Below are 19,036 nucleotides of genomic sequence, written 5' to 3'. Positions count from 1 at the left end.
GACATTCTTGGGGAGGTAGGCAGAGGCGTGACTTTACACCTGGAAGTTTGGGAAAGGTGTTGCTTTTAGCAGACGATTGACATGGTCAGTTTTGCATTGTAGAAACCGTAGTCAGGCTGCTGAGTGTGCCAGGTAGAAGAGAAAGCCAGAGAGTGATGGAGGGAGCCATTTCGGTGGCACTTGTGGTCACCCTGGTAAGAGATGCTGAGGAGGGACGCCTGAGGGGCTCAGTGGTTGAGCATCTGCCTTTGGCTTAGGGCATGATCCCAGGTCCTGGGATCAAGTCCCACACCAGGCTCCCCACAAGGAGCCTGCTTCTCCCTCTGCCTGTGTCTCTGCCTCTCTCTTTCTCTCTCTGTCTCTTGATAAATAAATAAAAAATAAATAAACAAACAAATAAAAGAGATGTGAGGAGCTAATGCAAGTTCACCAGCAGTGGGAAGAGAGAGGGAGCAGTGGATTCTGAGATGTTCAGGGGTAGAATCAACAGGCCTGGGAGACCTCTTGTATGTGAGTGGGGAGGAGGGAGGAGGAAGTTAAGACTTCAGACTTCTGCTTAGGCACAAAGAGTGGATAGAGACTCCGCTCCCCATGAGAGGTGAATATAGGGAAAGGAGCAGATCCTGAGGCAGTTTTGGTCAAGTTTACGCTTTGGGTACCTTTGGGGCTTACAGGTAATCTGAGTTGAAGATCGGTGTTGGAATCCCAGCATAGTGGTGGTAGCTAAAGCCATAGGAATAGAAGGGAATGCCCAAGGAGATTGTGTAGAACAAGGTAGAGGTAGGCTGAAAACCTTGTCACAAAGGTAAGCAGAGGACAAGAAGCCAGAAGTCTGTGGAGGAATTGAGTTGGGAAGAGTCCGAAGACAGTGAAGTGGAGGAGGAGATAGTTTGTCCATGGAGTTTAGTGCTGGGAAGAAGACAAAGAAATGAAGGCTGGAAATAATGTGTTGTATTTGGTCTTAGAGGATCATTAATGGTGTGTGCTATGCAGTTTCAGTTCTGAAGGGCTTGAGGAAAGCACAGACCCAATGTGGGAAATAAGAGAGGGAAATATGAGCATGTGGGGACAATGACATGGATGCTTCTAAGCATATAGCTGTGAAGAGACTGATGAGATCCTAGGTCTAGCTTGTATCATGGGTTGTCCATTGAATGCTTATCGACTCCCTGAGACCGGAGGACATGAATAAGGCACAGCCACTGCCCTCAAAGTTCTCACCATCCATTGGAGAGAACTACAAGGGAGCCAGCACCCCCACACATGAGTGAGCCTCCATGAGAGGGAGCACCACAAACCCAACAGGGGTCATGCAGTTTGAAAGATTGCAGAAGGACCTCCCCATGTGATTGTTTTTTGTTGTTGTTCAAGTACCATTAACATATGGTATTAAATTCACTTCAGGTGTATATTATGATTTCACACATCTGTACATTACTCAGTGCTCATCACAAGTGCACTCCTTAATCCCCTTTATGTATTTCATCCATCCCCCTAGCCACTTCCCCTCTGGCAACCAACAGTGTGTTCTCTATATTAGAGTCTGTTTTTTTTGTCTTTTCTTGCCTTTGCTCATCTGTTTTATTTCTTAAATTTCATATATGAGTGAAAGCATATGGCATTTGTCTTTCTCTGACTGTGTTTCTGTTTCACTTAGCTAATACCCTCTAGGTCCATCCATGTTGTTGCAAATGGCAAGATTTCATTCCTTTTGATGACTGAGTTACATTCCATTATGTATATATACCACTGGTTTATCCATTCATCTATCGGATAGATATCTTCGCTATTGTAAATAATGCTGCAATGAACTTCGAGTACATATATCTTTTTGAATTAGTGTTTTTGTTTTCTTTGAGTAAATACCCAGTAGTGGAATAGTTGAATCATATCATATTTCTATTTTTAATATTTTGAGGAGCCTCCATACTGTTCTCCACAGTGGCTGCACCAGCTTATGTTCCTACCAACAGTGCATGAGGGGTCCTTTTTCTTCACATCCTCAACACTTGTTTCTTGTTTTTATTCCAGCCATTCTGACTGGTGTGAAGTGATATTACATTGTGGTTTTCATTTGCATGTCCCTGATGATGAGTGATGTTGAGCATCTTTTCATCATCTGGCTGTCTTCTTCTTTGGAGAAATGTCTATTCAACCTCTCTGCCCATTTTCTAATTGGATTATTTGGGGGTTTTTTGGTGTTGAGTTTATAAGTTCTTTAGATATTTTGAATATTAACCCCTTATTTTGTCATTTGTAAATATCTTCTCCCATTCAGTAGGAATAAAAATTTATTTATTTATTTTATCATTTATTCATTTTGTTGCCTTTTAGTTTTGTTAATTGTTTCCTTTGCTGTGCAAAAATTTTTTATTTTCATGATGTCCCAATAGTTAATTTTTGTTTTTGTTTCTTATGCCTCAGGAAACATATCTGGAAAAATATTCTAAAGTCAGTGTCAAAGAGATTACTGCTCATGTTTTCTTCTAGGAGTTTTATTTTTCCAGGGCTTCTATTTAGGTCTTTAATCCATTTTGAGTTTATTCTTGTATATGATGTAGTAAAAAAAAGTGGTCCAGTTTTCCCAGTACCACTTATTGAAGAGATCATCTTTTTCCCCTTGTGTATTCTTGCCTTCTTTGTTATAGATTAGTTGACCATAAAGTGTGGGTTTATTTTTGGACTCTATTCTGTTCCATTGATCTATGTGTCTCTTTTTGTGCCAGTGACATACTATTTTGATTACTGCAACTTTGTAGTGTATCTTGAAATCTGGGATTGGTTTTCTCCAGCTTTGTTCTTGTTTCTCAACATTGCTCTGGCTATTGGGAGTCTTTTGTGATTCTAAAGAAATTTTAGGATTATTTGTTCCCATTCTGTGCAAAATATTGTTGGTATTTTGATAGGGATTGCATTAAATGTGTAGATTGCTTTGAGTTGTATGGACATTTTAACAATATTTGTTCTTCCAGTCTATGAGCATGGAATGAATGTCTTTGTGTCATATTCAGTTTCTTTCATCAATGTTTTATAGTTTTCAGAGTACAGATCTCTCACCTCCTTGGTAGTTTATTCCTAAGTATTTTATTATTTTGGGTGCAATTATAAATAGGATTGTTTCCTTAATTTTCATTCTGCTATTTCATTATTAGTGTATAGAAATGCAACAGATTTCTATATACTGATTTTGTATCCTGTGACCTTACTGAACTCATTTATCTATTCTAGTAGTTTTTTGGTGGACTCTTTAGGGTTTTTTTAATATATAGTATCATGTCATCTACAAGTAGTGAAAGTTTTATTTCTTCCTTACCAGTTTGGATGCCTTTTATTTCTTTTTGTTGTCTGATTGCTGTGGCTAGGACTTCCAGTACCATGTTTAATAAAAGTGGTAAGAGTGGATAAAAAAAGAAAAAGAGTAGTAAGACGGGATATCCTTATCTTGTTCCTGATCACAGAGGAAAAGCTCTCAATTTTTTCCCATTGAGAATGATGTTAGCTGTGGGCTTGTCACATATGACCTTTATTACGTTGAGGTATGTTCCTTCCAAATGTACTTTGCTGAGGGTTTTTATCACGAATGGATATTGTACCTTGTCAAATGCTTTTCTGCATCTGTTGAGGTGACCTTATGGTAAAACTCTCTTAGTGATGTGATGTATCAAGTTGATTGATTTATGAATACTGAACCACCCTTGCACACCAACAATAAACCCCACTTGAACGTGGTGAATGATCTTTCTAAATATATTGTTGGATTTGGTTTCCTGGTATTTTGTGGAGGATTTTTACATCTTTGTTCAACAGAGACATTGGCCTGTAGTTCTCTTATTTTGTAGTGTCTTTGCCTGGTTTTGGTACCAAGGTGAATGCTGATCTCATAGAATGAATTCAGAAGCTTTCCTTCCTCTTCTCCTTTTTTGGAATAGTTTGAGAATAGGTGTTAACTCAGGGAGCCTGGGTGGCTCAGTTCGTTAAGCATCTGACTCCTGATTTCAGCTCAGGTCATGATCTCAGGATCCTGTGATCAAGCCCCACGTCAGGCTCTGCACTGAGTGTAGAGACTGTTTAGGATTCTTAGTTTCTCTCTTTCCCTCTGCCCTTCCCCCCACTCATTCGGGCTCTCTCTCTCTCTTTCAAAAAAAGAAAAGGATATGTATTAACTCTTCTTTAAACAAGTGGTAGAATTCACCTGAAAAGCCATCTGGTCCTGTACTTTTGTTCGTTGGGAGCTTTTAAATTATTGATTCAATTTCTTTGCTAGTATTTAATCTGTTCAAATTTTTCATTTCTTCCAGATTCAGTTGTGGGAGGTCATGTTTCTAGAAATTTATCCATTTCTTCTAGGTTGTTCAATTTGTTGGCCTATGATTTTTCATAATATTCTCTTATAATCTTTCATGTTTTTATAGTTGTCAGTTGTTTTTTCTTCTACTTTGTTTATGATTTTGAGTTCTCACTCTTTCTTTTTCAATGAGTCTCACTAAAGGTTTATCAATTTTGTTGATTTTTTGGAAGAACCAGCTTCTGTTTTCATTGATCTCTTCTACTGTGTTTTTAGTCTCTGTTTCATTTATTTCTGCTCTGATGTTTATTATTTCCTTCCTTCCACTGGCTCTGGGCTTAGTTTATTTTTCTTTTTTCTAGCTCCTTTCAGTGTAAGTTTAAGTTGTTTGAGATTTTTCTTGCTTCTTGAGGTAGGCATATATTGCTATAATCTTTGCTCTTAGAACATCTTTTGCTGCATCCCAGAGATTCTGGAACATTGTCTAATCATTTTCATTTGTCTCCATGTATTTTTTTTATTTTCTCTTTGATTTCTTGGTTGACTCATTCATTGTTGACTAGCATGTTATTTAGCCTCCATGTATTTGTGTTCTTTCCAGATATTTTCTTGTGATTGATTTCTAGTTTCATACTGTTGTGGTAAAAAAATATGCATGATGTGATTTCACTCTTTTTTAATTTATTGAAATGTGTTTTGGGGCCTGATATGTGACTGATTCTAGAGAATGTTTCATATATACTTGAAAAGAATGTGTATTCTATTCTTACTGGATGGAATGTTCTGAATATATCTATTATGTCCATCTGGTCCAATGTATCATTCAAAGCCACTGTTTCCTTGTTGATTTCTGCCAGGATGATCTATCCATGGATGTAAGTGGGATGTTAAAGTCTCCCTATGATTATTGTAAACTATCAGTTTCTTCCTTTATGTGTGTTAATAGTTGCTTTATGAATTTAGGTGTTCCCTTATTAGATGCATATTTACAATTGTTATATCCTCTTGTTGGATTGTTCCCTTTATTATTATGAAGTGATCTTCCTTTGTCCTGTATGATAGTCTTTGTTTTAAAGTCAATTTTGTCCAATATAAGTATTGCTAGCCTAGAATTTATTTACTTTTTTGCTTCCATTTGCATGGTAAGGTTTTTCCACCCCTTCTCTTTCAATCTGCATGTGTCTTTAAGTCTGAAGTGAGTCTATTTTAGGCAGCATATAGATGGGTCTTGTTTTTTTTTTATCCATTCAGGCCCCTTTTGATTGGAACATTTAGTTCATTTACAATCAAAGTCATTACTGATAGGTATGTACTTACTGCCAATTTGTTGCTTGTTTTATGGTTGTTTTGTAAGTCGTCTCTGTTCTTTCTTTTGGTCTCTTCCCTTGTGATTTGATGATTTTCTTAATGATTTACTTGGATTCCTTTCTCTTTATTTTTTGTCTGTAATATTATTACAGGTTTTTGATTTGTGGTTACCACTAGGCTCATATACAACATTTTATGCATATACAGTCTATATTAAGCTGGTGCTCACTTCAGTTTGAACCCATTCTAAAAGTACTAAATTTTTACTCCTCTTCCTCCACATTTCATATGATGTCACACTTTATATTCTTTTATTTTGTGGATTCTTTGACTGATTTTTATAGATACAATTGATTTTACTGCTTTTGTGTTTTAATCTCTGTACTGTTTTTTATGTCATTAATCTACTACTTTTATTATGCTTGTATTTACCTGGGAAATTTTTTCCTACAAATATTTGAAAAGTGACTCAGACAAAACAACAGGGCATAAGCAACACACATAGGATACTCTCCTGAAGTGCCAGGACTTCTTTTTATTAAAAAGCAGTTTCAAGAGCAGAGAACACAACTGACTTTCTTAACACAGAAACAACCACAGAGAGGCAGACAATGTGAGGAGACAGAAATCTATCCCAAATGAAATAACAGGACAGAGCCACAGCCAGAGATCTAAGCAAAACATATATAAGTAATATGCTTGATAACATATTTAGAGCAATGATCATATGGATACTCACTGGACTTGAAAAAAAAGTAGAAGGCTTGAGTGAGACCCTAAGCACAGAGACAAGGAATAATATAGTAGAGATAAAGAGCTCAATAAGCAAAATAAGAAACATGCTTGATGTTCTTGAATAGCAGGATGAAAGAAGCAGAGAAATGAATTAGTGACGTAGAAGACAGAATAATGGAACATTATCAAGCTGAACAAAAGACAGAGAAAAGAATTATGGAAAATGAGAATAGACTTAGGGAACTCAATGATTCTATCAAACATAATAGCATTCATATTATAGGAGTCCCAGAAGAAGAAGAAAAAGAAGAAGAGAGAAAGCGGGCAGAAAATTCATTTGAAGAAATAATAGCAGAAAACTTCCCTAATCTTGGGAAGGAAACAGATATCTAGCTCTAAGAGGACACCCATCAAAATCAACAAAAACAGCTCCACATCAAAACATCTTGTAATTATCAAAACATCTTGTAATTAAATTGGCAAAATATAGCAATAAGGAAAAAAAATTTAAAAGAAAGACAAAGAATTCAGTACAAGCGAAAACCCGTAAAGCTAACAGGAGATTTTTCAGCAGAAACTTTCCAAGCCAGAAGAGAATAGCATGATATTTCATGTGAATGGGAAAAATCTTCAGCCAAGAACACTGTACCCAGGAAGAATACTCTATCATTCAGAATAAAAGAGATAAGGAGTTTCTTGGGGAAAAAAGTTAAAGGAGTTCATGACCACTAAACCAGCTCTGCAAGAAATATTGAAGGAGACTCTTTGACTGGAAAAGAGAGAACAAAAGTGACAGTATAAAGGAAACACAAAAGGAATAAAAATGAATATTTCTGTAAAAATATCAGTCCAGGAACTCACAGAAAAAAGATATGAAATATAATAACATATAAAAGTATGAGGAGGAAAGGAAAAAACAATCCATTCAAACTTTAACAATCATCAATTTAATATAGACTGCTACATGCAAAAGAGGTTATATACAAACCTAATGGCAACCATCTATCAAAACCACTAATAAATACACAAAGAATAAAGAGAAAGAAAGCCAAATATATCACTAAAGAAAATCAGCAAAAAAAAAAGAAAAGAAAAAAGAAAATCAGCAAACCACAAGAGAAAGATAAGAAAGGATCAGAGAAAATCTTCACAAGAAATCACAAAATAAATAACAAAATGACAATAAACATATAATTATTAATAATTACTCTGAATGCAAATGCAATAAATGCTCCATCAAAAGACACAGGGTGAAGAATAGATAAAAAACAAGTCCCATCTATATGCTGCCTACATGAGACTCATTTTAGACCTAAAGACACATGCAGATTGAAAGTGAAGGGATAGAGAAACATCTATCATGTAAATGGATGTCAAAAGAAAGCCAGAGTACCAATACTTCTATCGGACAAAATGTACTTTATTTTTTTTTATTTTTTAAAAGATTTTTTATTTATTCATGAGAGACACATAGAGTGGCAGAGACACAGGCAGAGGGAGAAACAGGCTCCATGCAGGGAGCCTGACACGGGACTCGATCCAGGGTCCCCAGGATCACACCCTGGGCCAAAGGCAACACTAAACTGCTGAGCCACCTGGGCTGCCCCAAAATAAACTTTAAAAACAAAGACTATAACAAGAGACAAAGAAGGACACTATATAATAATAAATGGGACAATCCAACAGGAAGGATCTAGCAACTGTAAATATTTATGCACACAATGTAAGAGCACCCAAATACACAAAACAGTTAATAGCAAATTGAAAGGAACTAATCAAAAATAATACAATAATAGTAGGGAACTTTAATATCCCAATTACATCAATGGGCAGGTCATCTAAACAGAAAATCAACAAGGAAACAATGGCTTTGAGAGACACACTGGACCAGATGGACTTAACGGATAGAGTCAGAGAATGTTTCATCCTAAAACAGCAGAATACACATTCTGTAAGTGCACACAGAATATTCTCCAGAATAAATCACATATTAGCCCACAACAAAGCCTCCAGAAATTCAAAAATCAAAGTCACACCATGCATCTTTCTAACCACGATGCTTTGAAACTAGAAGTCAACCACAAGAAAAAGAATTGGAAAGGCCACAAATACATGGAAGCTAAGTAACATGCAACTAAACAATGAAAAGGTTAACTGGGAAATAAGAGCAGAAATTAAAAAGTACAAGGAAACAAATGAAAAAGAAACCACAATGGTTCAAAACCTCTGGGATGCAGCAAAAGCAATTCTAAGGAATTAGAAAAACCCTAAAGACTCCATAAAAAAAAAAAAACTGCTAAAAACAAATTCAGTAAAGTCTCAGGATACAAAATCAATGAGTAGAAATCTATTGCATTTCTCTACACCAATAGTGAAGCAGCAGAAAGAGAAATTAAGAAAACTCCCATTTATAACTGCACCCAAAATAATAAAATACCTAGGAATAAATGTAACCAAAGAGGTGAAAGATTTGTGCTCTGAAAACTATAAAACACTGATGGAAGAAATTAAAGACAATCAACACAAAGAAGTAGAGTGGCATTCCATGCTATGGATTGGAAGAACAAATAGTGTTAAAATGCCTATACTGTGCAAAGCAATATGCATATTTACTGTAATTTCTATCAAAATAACCAAGAGCATTTCTGACAGAACTAGAACAAACAATCCTAAAATTTCTATGGAACCACAAAAGACCCTGAATAACTAAAGCAATCTTGAAAAAGAAAAGCAAAGTTAGAGGCATCGCAATTCTGGACTTCAAGCTATATTATAAAGCTACAGTAATCAAAACACTATGGTATTGTCATAAAAACAGACACATAAATCAATGGAACAGAATAGAAAAATCCAGAAATAAATCCACAACCAAAAGGCCAATTAATCTTCAGCAAAACAGTAAAGAATATCCAATGAGAAAAAGTCTCTTCGGGCAGCCCGGGTTGCTCAGTGGTTTAGTGCCGCCTTCAGCCCAGGGTGTGATCCTAGAGACCAAGGATCGAGTCCCAGGTCAGGCTCCCTGCATGGAGCTGCCTTCTCCCTCTGCCCATGTCTCTGCCTCTCTCTTTCTCCTCTCTCTCTCTCTCTCTCTAATGAATGAATAAATAAATAAAAGAAAAAGTCTCTTCAACAATGGGTGCTGGGAAAACTGGACAACAACAAGCAAAAGAATGAAACTGGACCACTTCTTACACCATACACGAAAATAAATTCAAAATGGATTAAAGACCTAAATGTGAGACGTGAAACCATAAAAAAATCTTAGAAGAGAACACAGGCAGTAACTTCTTTGACATTGGCCATAGCAACGTGTTTCTAGATATGTCTCCTGAGGCAAGGGAAACAAAAGCAAAAATAAACAATTGGAACTTCATCAAAATAAAAAGTTTCTGCACAGCGAAGGAAACAATCAACAAAACTAAAAGGCAACCTACAAAATGGAGGTATTTGCAAATGACATATATGACAAAGGGTTTGTATCTAAAATATATAAAGAACCTATAAGCCTCAACACCCCCCCCAAAAAAAAACAAGTAATCCAGTTAAAAAATAGGCAGAAGACATTTCTCCAAAGAAGATATACAGATAATCAACAAGCATGTGAAAAAATACTCAACATCCCTTATGAGGAGAATGCAAATCAAAACTACAATGAATTGTCACCTTACATTTCTCAGAATGGCTAAAATTAACAATACAAGAAAGAACACGTGTTGGTAAGGATGTGGGGGGAAAGGACCCCTCATGCATTCTTAGTGTGAATGCAAACCATCACACCACTGTGCAAACAGTATGGAGGCTCCTCACATAATTAAAAATAGAACTACCCTATGATCTAGCAATTTCACTACTGGGTATTTACCCAAGGAATACAAGAACACTAGTTCAAAGTGATACATGCACCCTGATGTTTATAGCAGCATTATCAACAATAGTCAAAATTTGGAAGTAGCCCAAGTATCCATAGACTAAGGAATGGATAAAAAAGATGTGAGATATATCTATATCTATATCTACATCTACATCTATCCACATATATATACACACACACCCACACACAATGGAATATTATTCAGCCATAGAAAAGAATGAAATGTCCCCATTTGCAATGACATGGATGGAGCTGGAGAGTTTAATGCTAAGCAAAATAAGTCATAGAAAGACAAACACCATATGATTTTGTTCATATGTGAAATTTAAGAAACAAGCAAAGGAGGATAAAAGAGACAAATCAAGAAACAGACTCAACTATAGAGAACAAACTGATGATTAGCAAAGGAGAGGTGGGGAGGTGGGTTAAATAGGTGATGGGGAAGTGATGTATGGAAGTGTTTATTACTGTATTGTACACCTGAAACTAATATAACACTGTATGTTAAGTAACTGGAATTAAAATTGAAAAAGAAATTTAAAGTGGTGAGCTAAGTGTGTGTTCATGCCCTTTGATTCAGAAATTTCACTCCTTAATTTATTTTAAGGAAAAAAATCAGATATGGACAGAGATATGGTATCACTGCAGTGTTATTCATAAGAATAAAATACTGAATAGGCCATTAATATTGTAACAATAGGAGAATTATGTACTATCATATGATGAATTGTTTTAGCGCCATTAAAGGCCACTATTTCAAAGAATTTTTAATGAAAGTAATTTTGAAGTCATAATTTTAAGTCTACAAAGCACATAGCTGTATATAAAGAATGAACTAAGTGTATGTTTGTGTTTAAGAATACACCAGGGGCACCTGGGTGGCTCAGTCGGTTGAGCATCTGACTTTGGCTCAGGACATGGTCTCAGGGTCCTGGGATCAAGCTTCACGTCAGGCTCCCTGCATGGCAAGGAGTCAACGTGTCCCTTTCCCTCTTCACTGCCCCTCGCCATTGCTTGTGCTTTCTCTTGCTCTCATTCTCTCTCTCTCTCTCTCCCAAATAAATAAAATCTTTAAAAAAAAAAAAAAAGAATACACCAACAAAGGCAGCTGGCTGGCTCGGGTGATGGAGCATGCAGCTCCTGATCCTGGGGTTGTGAGTTCAAGCCCCACATTGTGTGTGGAGATTACTTAAGAAAAATAAAATCTTCAAAAAAAAAAAAAAAGCAAAAGAATACACCAGCAGTGTTAGTGATTATCTTTATTATAAGAATACAAATATGTCTTCTTTTCTTTCTTTTAATCTGCAATAGTTCCCCCTTACCTGCAGAGGCTATGTTTCAAGATCCCCAATGGATAGGTGAAACTCCATGGGTGACACACTGCAAAAGCCAAACCACAGATAGGGGGGAACTACTGAATTTCCCAGATTTCAACCGTAAGCACATATTTCCTTTACAACTAAGCAAACCAGTACATGTTAGTTGTTCACAAAAAGAAGCTTACTGTGAAAGCAAGGAGGGAACGTGGGCAGAGCTAGAGGAAGACTGCAGTAGAGGGGATTGTTTTGTTTTAGGCTGAAGAACACAGGCATGGCATTATATGATGAGTGGAAATATCAACAGAGAAGGAGAGGCTGAATGCACAAGAAAAGGGGAAGATAACTGACAGTACAGGCTTCCTGAGGAGATGAGAGGGAATGAGATTTAGCTCCAATAAAGGGTTAACTTTCAACAGAGAAAGGTACTTGGTTGGCTTTGATGAGATGGAGGTAAGGGGCAGAGCTGCCTTGTTCACTTTGCATGATTGCTGCCTACAACAGTGCCTGGAACTGAATGGAGCATAGAAGTTTATAGGTGAAGAAGAAGTTTGAAGAATTTCTATAGGTTGACTATAGAACCTCTGGAAACCATTTTCTCCAGTTTAGTGAGACAGCCACTATTTAGTGCAGTGGTTCTCAAACTTTTACCAGAATGTATTATAGTTTGTTACTTTTTGTGAATCTGTATCCTTTTCTAAACTGTGAGCTCCCTAAGGGGAGAAGAAATCGTGTCTTATCTCTATACCTACCATGTCATTCCAGTAACTCACTGAGGCGAGGTAGATGCTCAAGAAATGATTGTTGAATGAATGAATGAGTGCGGTTATGACAGAGACCTAATAATAGTGATAGGGATTTCATACAGCTTATGTGAGTACTAGAGGGAGCTGACGAGTGACAAGTAAAAGGACCTAGACAGCCTAAAGACATAATTGCATGGAGAGCATACCTCTATACGTAAGAGGATTCCAAATAGAAACTGGAGAAATTGTAGTGACAAGTGATCTGTTCTGCTCCCTATCCAATTATCCCTCATTCTTTGAATCTGACCTCCACAAGTCTCTATGGGGCAGATGAGACGATGGAGACCCACCCAGCACAGCCATCATAGATAAGAGTGGTCGTCTAATTGCTAGAGTTGTATTCCTTTGTTTAATTTAAACCAGTACAGACTTTTAAGCCTCTTACTAGGTAATACCTACCTTGCATAGTAAATTGGACCAAGTATATATAGAAAGTCTTTTAAATTATTAATGACAAGACAAAAGCAAGGAGCTATTATTTGGGGGATATTTTACTTATTTTTATATGCTGAAAGCAAGAAGATGCCCCAAATTTTTAAATGCTTCAGGTCCTAGAATAGCTTCCTCCAGCCAGGTTTCAGGGCTCTGAAAGAGCTGTTGGCCTAAATAGGAACATTCCACCAAAAGAAGAGGATTGTATTTTTTTCCCCGATATACATTTTTGCTTTAAGGTTATCAAAATGGTGCTAAGAGAAGCGCTTTAAATGTGAGCAAGAAGCTGATGTGGTTTACCTTTCACAGGATGCTCTGTAGAGAAAGAGAGGGTTGGATCAGAGTGATAATTCACAGATACCATCGTTTGTTATTCCTGACTTTTTTTTTTCCAAAACAGAATTGCATTGATGAAATTGAGGCCATAATCAGTGTTAAGCTCCAGCTCATCGGAATTGTTGGTATTGGGATTGCAGGTCTCACGGTGAGAAAGTTCCAGAACTTATCATTTTTGCTTTCTAAGAAGCCTTTGCATCTTATTTGCCTTCGAGTGTGATATGTCAGTATTTTAGGAGAGATTTCTCATAAAAGACAGACACTTGTTGACAGGACATCTTCTAAGAACAAAACTCATTAGATATAGCAACACTCAGTTCTCTAAAATATGATACCAATTTTAACTTTAACCTAATTATGACCTTGAGTTTATCATTGCAATAACTTCATATTTTAAGGCCAACAAGCTTAAACTAAACAAGTGATTTCCAATTCAGGTTCTCTTCTTACTGTTAAAAATTTAAAATAGCCTACCAGGTTAATCTCTCTCACCTATGATTTGCAGAAGCAGTGTAGTGCAATGATTAATAGTGCAAGCTTTGGCATCACACTGTCTGGGGTCACCTCTTACAAGCCCTGGGATCATGGGAAAGTTTCTTACTTTCTCTTTTCCTCAATTCCCTCATCTGTAAGATAAGGATTTTAATGTACTAACCTCATAAGATTGTTGTGAAGATTTCTGAAATGGGGTAATCCATACAGAGTATTGACTCATATAAAGTGTCTGGAAGATAGCACTCAGTAAATGCTAGCTCCGTACATAATCTGGGTGCTCCTGAACCCAGAATCCAGACAAAGAAAACAACCTATGCAGAAGTGTGAAGCATAGTGCACCTAGGTACCTGTAGGAGGCTCAGTGCCTCTACAGTACAAGAGTGTGCAAGAATTGATAGGGACCAAAGGGATATGATAGGACTGGCAAGAGAGGACAGTGAGGAGGATATGAGGATCCACATAACTGTGCCCTTTTGAGACGTTAGGCTTCATCATTAAGGTAGAGGGAAGCCACCAAGGGACAAAAGGACCTGTGATGCTATGTGGAGGTAAGTTGGAGGGAAGTGAGATTTGAGTCAGACTAGTAAAGAGATGATTTCCACAGTCCAGGGGTTGAGGGATAATAGCTCATGCTAAGGTAGCACTTACCCTCTAGCTCTCTATGAAGATTAATTCATGGCATAAGCTAAGGCAGAGGCAAAGGGAATTGCAAGGAAAATCATGGAATTGGCAGTTTTCTGGGACACACAAGCATCTTCCCTCTTTTCTGCATTTAGAACTCAGAGGGGTGGGGCAGTGGGTGAAATACTATGCTGAGAACCTCCTAATGCAGGAACATCTCTCGGCCCTCCTCATCTTCTATAGGGCTAGCCTAGTTGCTATTCTGTTGCTTCCTGAGGACAATTTTGAGGCAGAAGATCTGAAAATGTGCTGAATAATAGAGGTATCAAAGAGACACTCATAACAATTCTACAATCTCAATGAGCAAGCATCCTAGAGACAGTAACCCCTGACTCACGACAGTAGCAGGACAATACTGAAAAAGTTCCTTTCTGAGGGGATCCCTTTAGAATACAACCAGGACGAAGTAAGGGCTGTATCCAAGTTGACAACCACACTAAAGGGGGAAGGCTCTCTACTGGTCATCTTGAATCAGCACCCCCTGAGCTTCTGTAATTCCTTTCTTCTTAAGGTAAGAGTTGCACAGTTAGCCAAATGTCCATTAGGTGTCTCTCCTGCCATATGTGGTACTGAGTTGTGGCAGCCAGAAGCTTGGAGCCCTGCTCCAGGTTCTCTTAAGCCTACCTCTTCCCTTCCGTAATAGCAGATAAGTCATGTCTTTTTAAGTTTAGCATTTGTAGATTCTAGTCTGATGTAGTTTAGGATTGTGGAGAGAATCATAAGGTCATGGTACATATTTCTTTAAACAAACATTGACAGTAGTTTATTAACATGGTACCCACAGATAGCATTCCATAGGCTCTGAGAAATTGTAGGGGAAATGATTGACAACAAGAAAGATCTTTTGGTATCCTTGTATTCAAAACCATTGGTTTTGCCCAGTGTTTGGCTTTTCAAAGAATTATCCAAGAGGCAGAAGATGTCAGTAATACCATATTTCAATATCTCAGTTTATACTTTCAGAATACTATTGAGTTAAATAGTGAAGCAACTTTATACTTTAAAATGAAGCAGGGAAAATGAAGAGACGCTCTACTTTGTAATATGTGGTCACTGTGGCAAAAATTCAGAGCTTTTCCAACAATAGGAAACTATTTAGACCAAAGTGTAAACAGCCAATAGTTGACATGTTAATATGGAAGTCTTTAACCAGCAGCCATAATTAATACATATAAAAATGCCACTTATAGCCAGCAATTATTGGTATAATTATTTGTTAGACACCCATGCAATTTACTGACTTTTTAAGAAATCAATTTCTATCATTTGAATGTCATTAACAAGTGGTTCCCTCTGTTTCAGATCTTTGGCATGATATTCAGCATGGTCCTTTGCTGTGCAATACGAACCTCGAGAGATGTGATATGAAGCTACTTCTACATGAAAATTGCAACCTAGAGCTTTCATATGACTGTCACCAGAACTTTCTCCTGGCTCACTTTTAAAATTCAAAGGACATTAGGATCTAAAATAATATGCTGTTAATTGTACATTTGCACATGTATGTATGTTTGGCTCATTACTCATTTACCCTTGAGTGAATGCTGTGTATGTTGACTGAGAGCATATTTGTGTGTGATCTGTGTATTTCTGGTGTATGCATTGTATATAATGAAATCTTTGCTGGAGATTCCTGATTCTTGTTATGTTAGAGGAACAACCTATTTGACTCTCAGAAACAGATGATAAATTTTTGATAAACTTTAAAACAATGTAGCTATTCAGAAGAAATGATAATAGGTCATTTTCTCAGATTTTAGCCATAGAAAGTTAGATACAGAGAATCTAGGGATTTCTGGTTCACAGAAGCAATAAGCTACAAGAATTGAGAGATCTTGGTGTAGTGCTAAAAATTGACTGCATCTGAGTTAGATGTAAGGGTTTCCTGGGATTTTTTTTATATACATACTCTCCCCAGAACACAGTAAACCACAGTTTTAGAACTAAACACATCTGTAAAACTAAATATAGCATGGAAAATCTAATTTGAAGAAGTCATACTTTCCTCATATTTAAAAATAAAAACCTCCCTCTGGAAAGAGTGGTCATACAGACAATCATGTGCCCTATAAAACTGAGTGTCTTTAGGACTTTAAAAAAAAAACCTTAATAACTTTTTAAGGAAATTTTTTGTTCTTCTATAAATACATTTAAATAATGCTTTATTACTTTCCTTTTCTGACTCTGCTCTGAACTATAGCAATCCTCATATGAACAAAAGGGCTTTTATCTCAAATTTTTCCGTATTTCTCCAAATGTACAGATTGAAAGACTAAAGCAAGAGATCTGGCAGTTGCAAATAGTGGGAAAGAGAATTTCTACTGGCACTGTATCTATGAAATACCTCATAACTTGAGTTTACATATTTTCCTAATTTTTTGTATTTTTCTTATTCACCTAGAGACTTCATAGATTTTGATCTCCCATTTTCATCCTTTAGAATAAAACAAAATCCTTCTTAATTCAAATATTATATCATAAGCATCCTTGACCAAACCAAAAGAAAGAAAAGCATCTACCAGTTGTGCGCACACAGCAGAAACAAGCTAAGTAAATTAAAATACTTAAACACACAGAACAGAGATAAGTTTTTTCTGTGTAAGTCTACTATAAAAATAAAATTTTCATATTCTTTATGGTCTTGATACTTCAATTTAGGTGTGTAAACCCAAATTTAGGATCTAAATTGATATTTTGGCCAATTTTTAATAACTTAGTACATTTAATAGATCATGGAGGGGTTTTTAAATTATATTTTAAAAGGCTACACAAAAATGAAAGTATTAGGGACTTTCAAAACACACACACTTGTGAGAACATAAGTCTTCGGGTGTGCACTAAAGGAAAATGTACACCCCCAAGAAACTTTTACAAAACATTTTGCTGAAAAGACTTAACCACTACAAATAGTCTCATTGGCATAGAAAACCACACTTCTGCCATACTTTTGACTGCTACTAACTTTGGAGGAAGCTTTTCTAGAAAAAAAGATTGAAAGCAAGTTAAAAATTGAATTATACTTTACTGTGTCCATAACTAAAGAAAAGATATTTTTAAGAAAATCACTTCTTGAAATAGATGTCTATATCCTAGTAGGTAAGAAATAGAACCTTTTAAGCCAAGACTAAACAGTCCATTTCTCTTACTGGCTTTAGTTCATCCTCTACCTGAACATAGGCCCAAGTGCTTAGGTTTCTTCCACCTCAGAGTTATCTCTGATTCAGGTATAGAGTTTCATTCTATACCTGAATTAACAACCCTAAAGAAGACTACAATACTTAGAAGTGTAAGAGTAGGAATCTGTTCCATCTATGGTTAATGTATCCCTCTTGGGAGTAATGTTTCCAAAATACGTACCACGAGTGAAATTAGAGAATCCCACCCCTGAGTGAGGGTAGATTTATATATATATATCCTATATATATATGTGTGTATATATATACACACATATATATATCCTAAATCTATATATATCTTGAATTCCTATATATCTTGAATCTGTAAGTGTTTTGATTCTATATATCTTGAATATATAACTCTTGAATATATATATAACTTGAATATATGTATGCATGAATGTGTGTGTATGCAGACATGTATACATATATGGGTACATATAAATGCACATATATATATAAATTTTTGGTTATGTCTGTTTACCTGAACTGATTTGAGATCAGACCCAAACATATTCTTAAGCATCTGGTACCAAGACACTAAATTAAAATTTCTTGATGAACATTTTAAATTATTTCAAATTAAATTTTCTATGTACTGGAATTGCTTGTTTGATTTATCTTAAAAGTCTATCATATACACACGTTTACACAACTTATCTAAATGTCCAACTACCAAACAATGTAGTGTAAAAAAAAAAAAAAAAGAAAGTGTAGTAACCCTTCTATAGTGTTACTATGAGAAGCTAAACTTAAAAGCAACACCCTAAGGACCTTCATGCAAATAGTTATATTTCAATTAGCATTGTCTCATCCAACTTCTACATCTCTTCCCCAGAATAGCTCCTTTGTTTCCATGTTTCGCTCTGTAAAGCTGCACACCTGCACACTGACATCGGGGCCATCGTGGTCCACCACACAGTCTTCAAGGATAGTTACTCTCCGTTCCCCATGTGCTCTGTTAATAGGTTTGCTTGATGAGAACAAGGCTTGTGGGAAGAAGGCAGTGAAGGAGATAGCATATCTTCCCTTCTGAAGTAAGTATCAAAGATTAAAAGGAAGAGGCACCCTTGGGAATTCAGGAAGTGCACCCCAGCTTTCCTGGTTCACTGCTCTGTTGACATCCCCTTTTGACCACCACCCTATGATACCAGCAACCCTTTTTTACCCACCCCTATGTGGGAACATTCCTAGGCCCCTGAAGCTAATCAATTAACCACATCATCTTGATTTGGATTCATCAAAATCAAATTTGTATTAAGCTGTATTTTAAGGGGAACAAAAGGTTTCTACTTTCTTTCAACATGACTCTATTTTTTTCCTATAAAATGTATCAGTATGTTATTATATGTAGGTGTCCATTGAAAAGTAAAAGGACTACACTAATGCAAAATGTTATTAATCATTTTGTTCGTATCCTCACTGTCAACAAAAGTTAAATACATTCCAGGAAACCACTATTCCAATGGCTACCTCCTAGGGATATGGAAAGCATGAAATTCAGAAGTAAAATGTCCTGAATGTTACAAAGGAAAAGCTATGCTGATTTCATAAAGTTTTTAGCTAATGTGCCAGAAACCCATCTGAAGCTTTGG

The 19,036-nt window shown here is 36.4% G+C and overlaps 1 protein-coding gene across 3 annotated transcripts in view; it reads left to right on the top strand.

Annotated features, from left to right (window-relative positions):
• TSPAN2 (tetraspanin 2) overlaps positions 1–18,790 on the top strand; it is a 50,587-nt gene extending 31,797 nt beyond the window's left edge. Inside the window, exons 7-9 of one of the 3 annotated variants that reach the window (XR_008662696.1) lie at positions 13,154–13,237; positions 15,568–15,766; positions 18,410–18,790. Coding sequence is in view for 2 of the 3 variants with exons in the window: in XM_055312177.1 (XP_055168152.1) it covers positions 13,154–13,237; positions 15,568–15,633 (150 nt within the window). In the remaining variant the exon portion in view is untranslated. Of the gene's footprint in view, positions 1–13,153; positions 13,238–15,567; positions 18,388–18,409 lie in introns of those variants that run through there. The other 2 variants (XM_055312177.1, XM_055312179.1) reach the window with 2 other exon arrangements.
• The last annotated feature ends 246 nt before the right edge of the window (positions 18,791–19,036 follow it).

This window comes from Nyctereutes procyonoides, unplaced genomic scaffold (assembly GCF_905146905.1).
Source record: "Nyctereutes procyonoides isolate TBG_1078 unplaced genomic scaffold, NYPRO_anot_genome, whole genome shotgun sequence".
In the NCBI taxonomy this organism is placed as follows: Eukaryota; Metazoa; Chordata; class Mammalia; order Carnivora; family Canidae; genus Nyctereutes; species Nyctereutes procyonoides.
The sequence above is the reverse complement of the archived record's forward strand: the minus strand, read 5'-3'. Positions and strand labels throughout refer to the sequence as shown.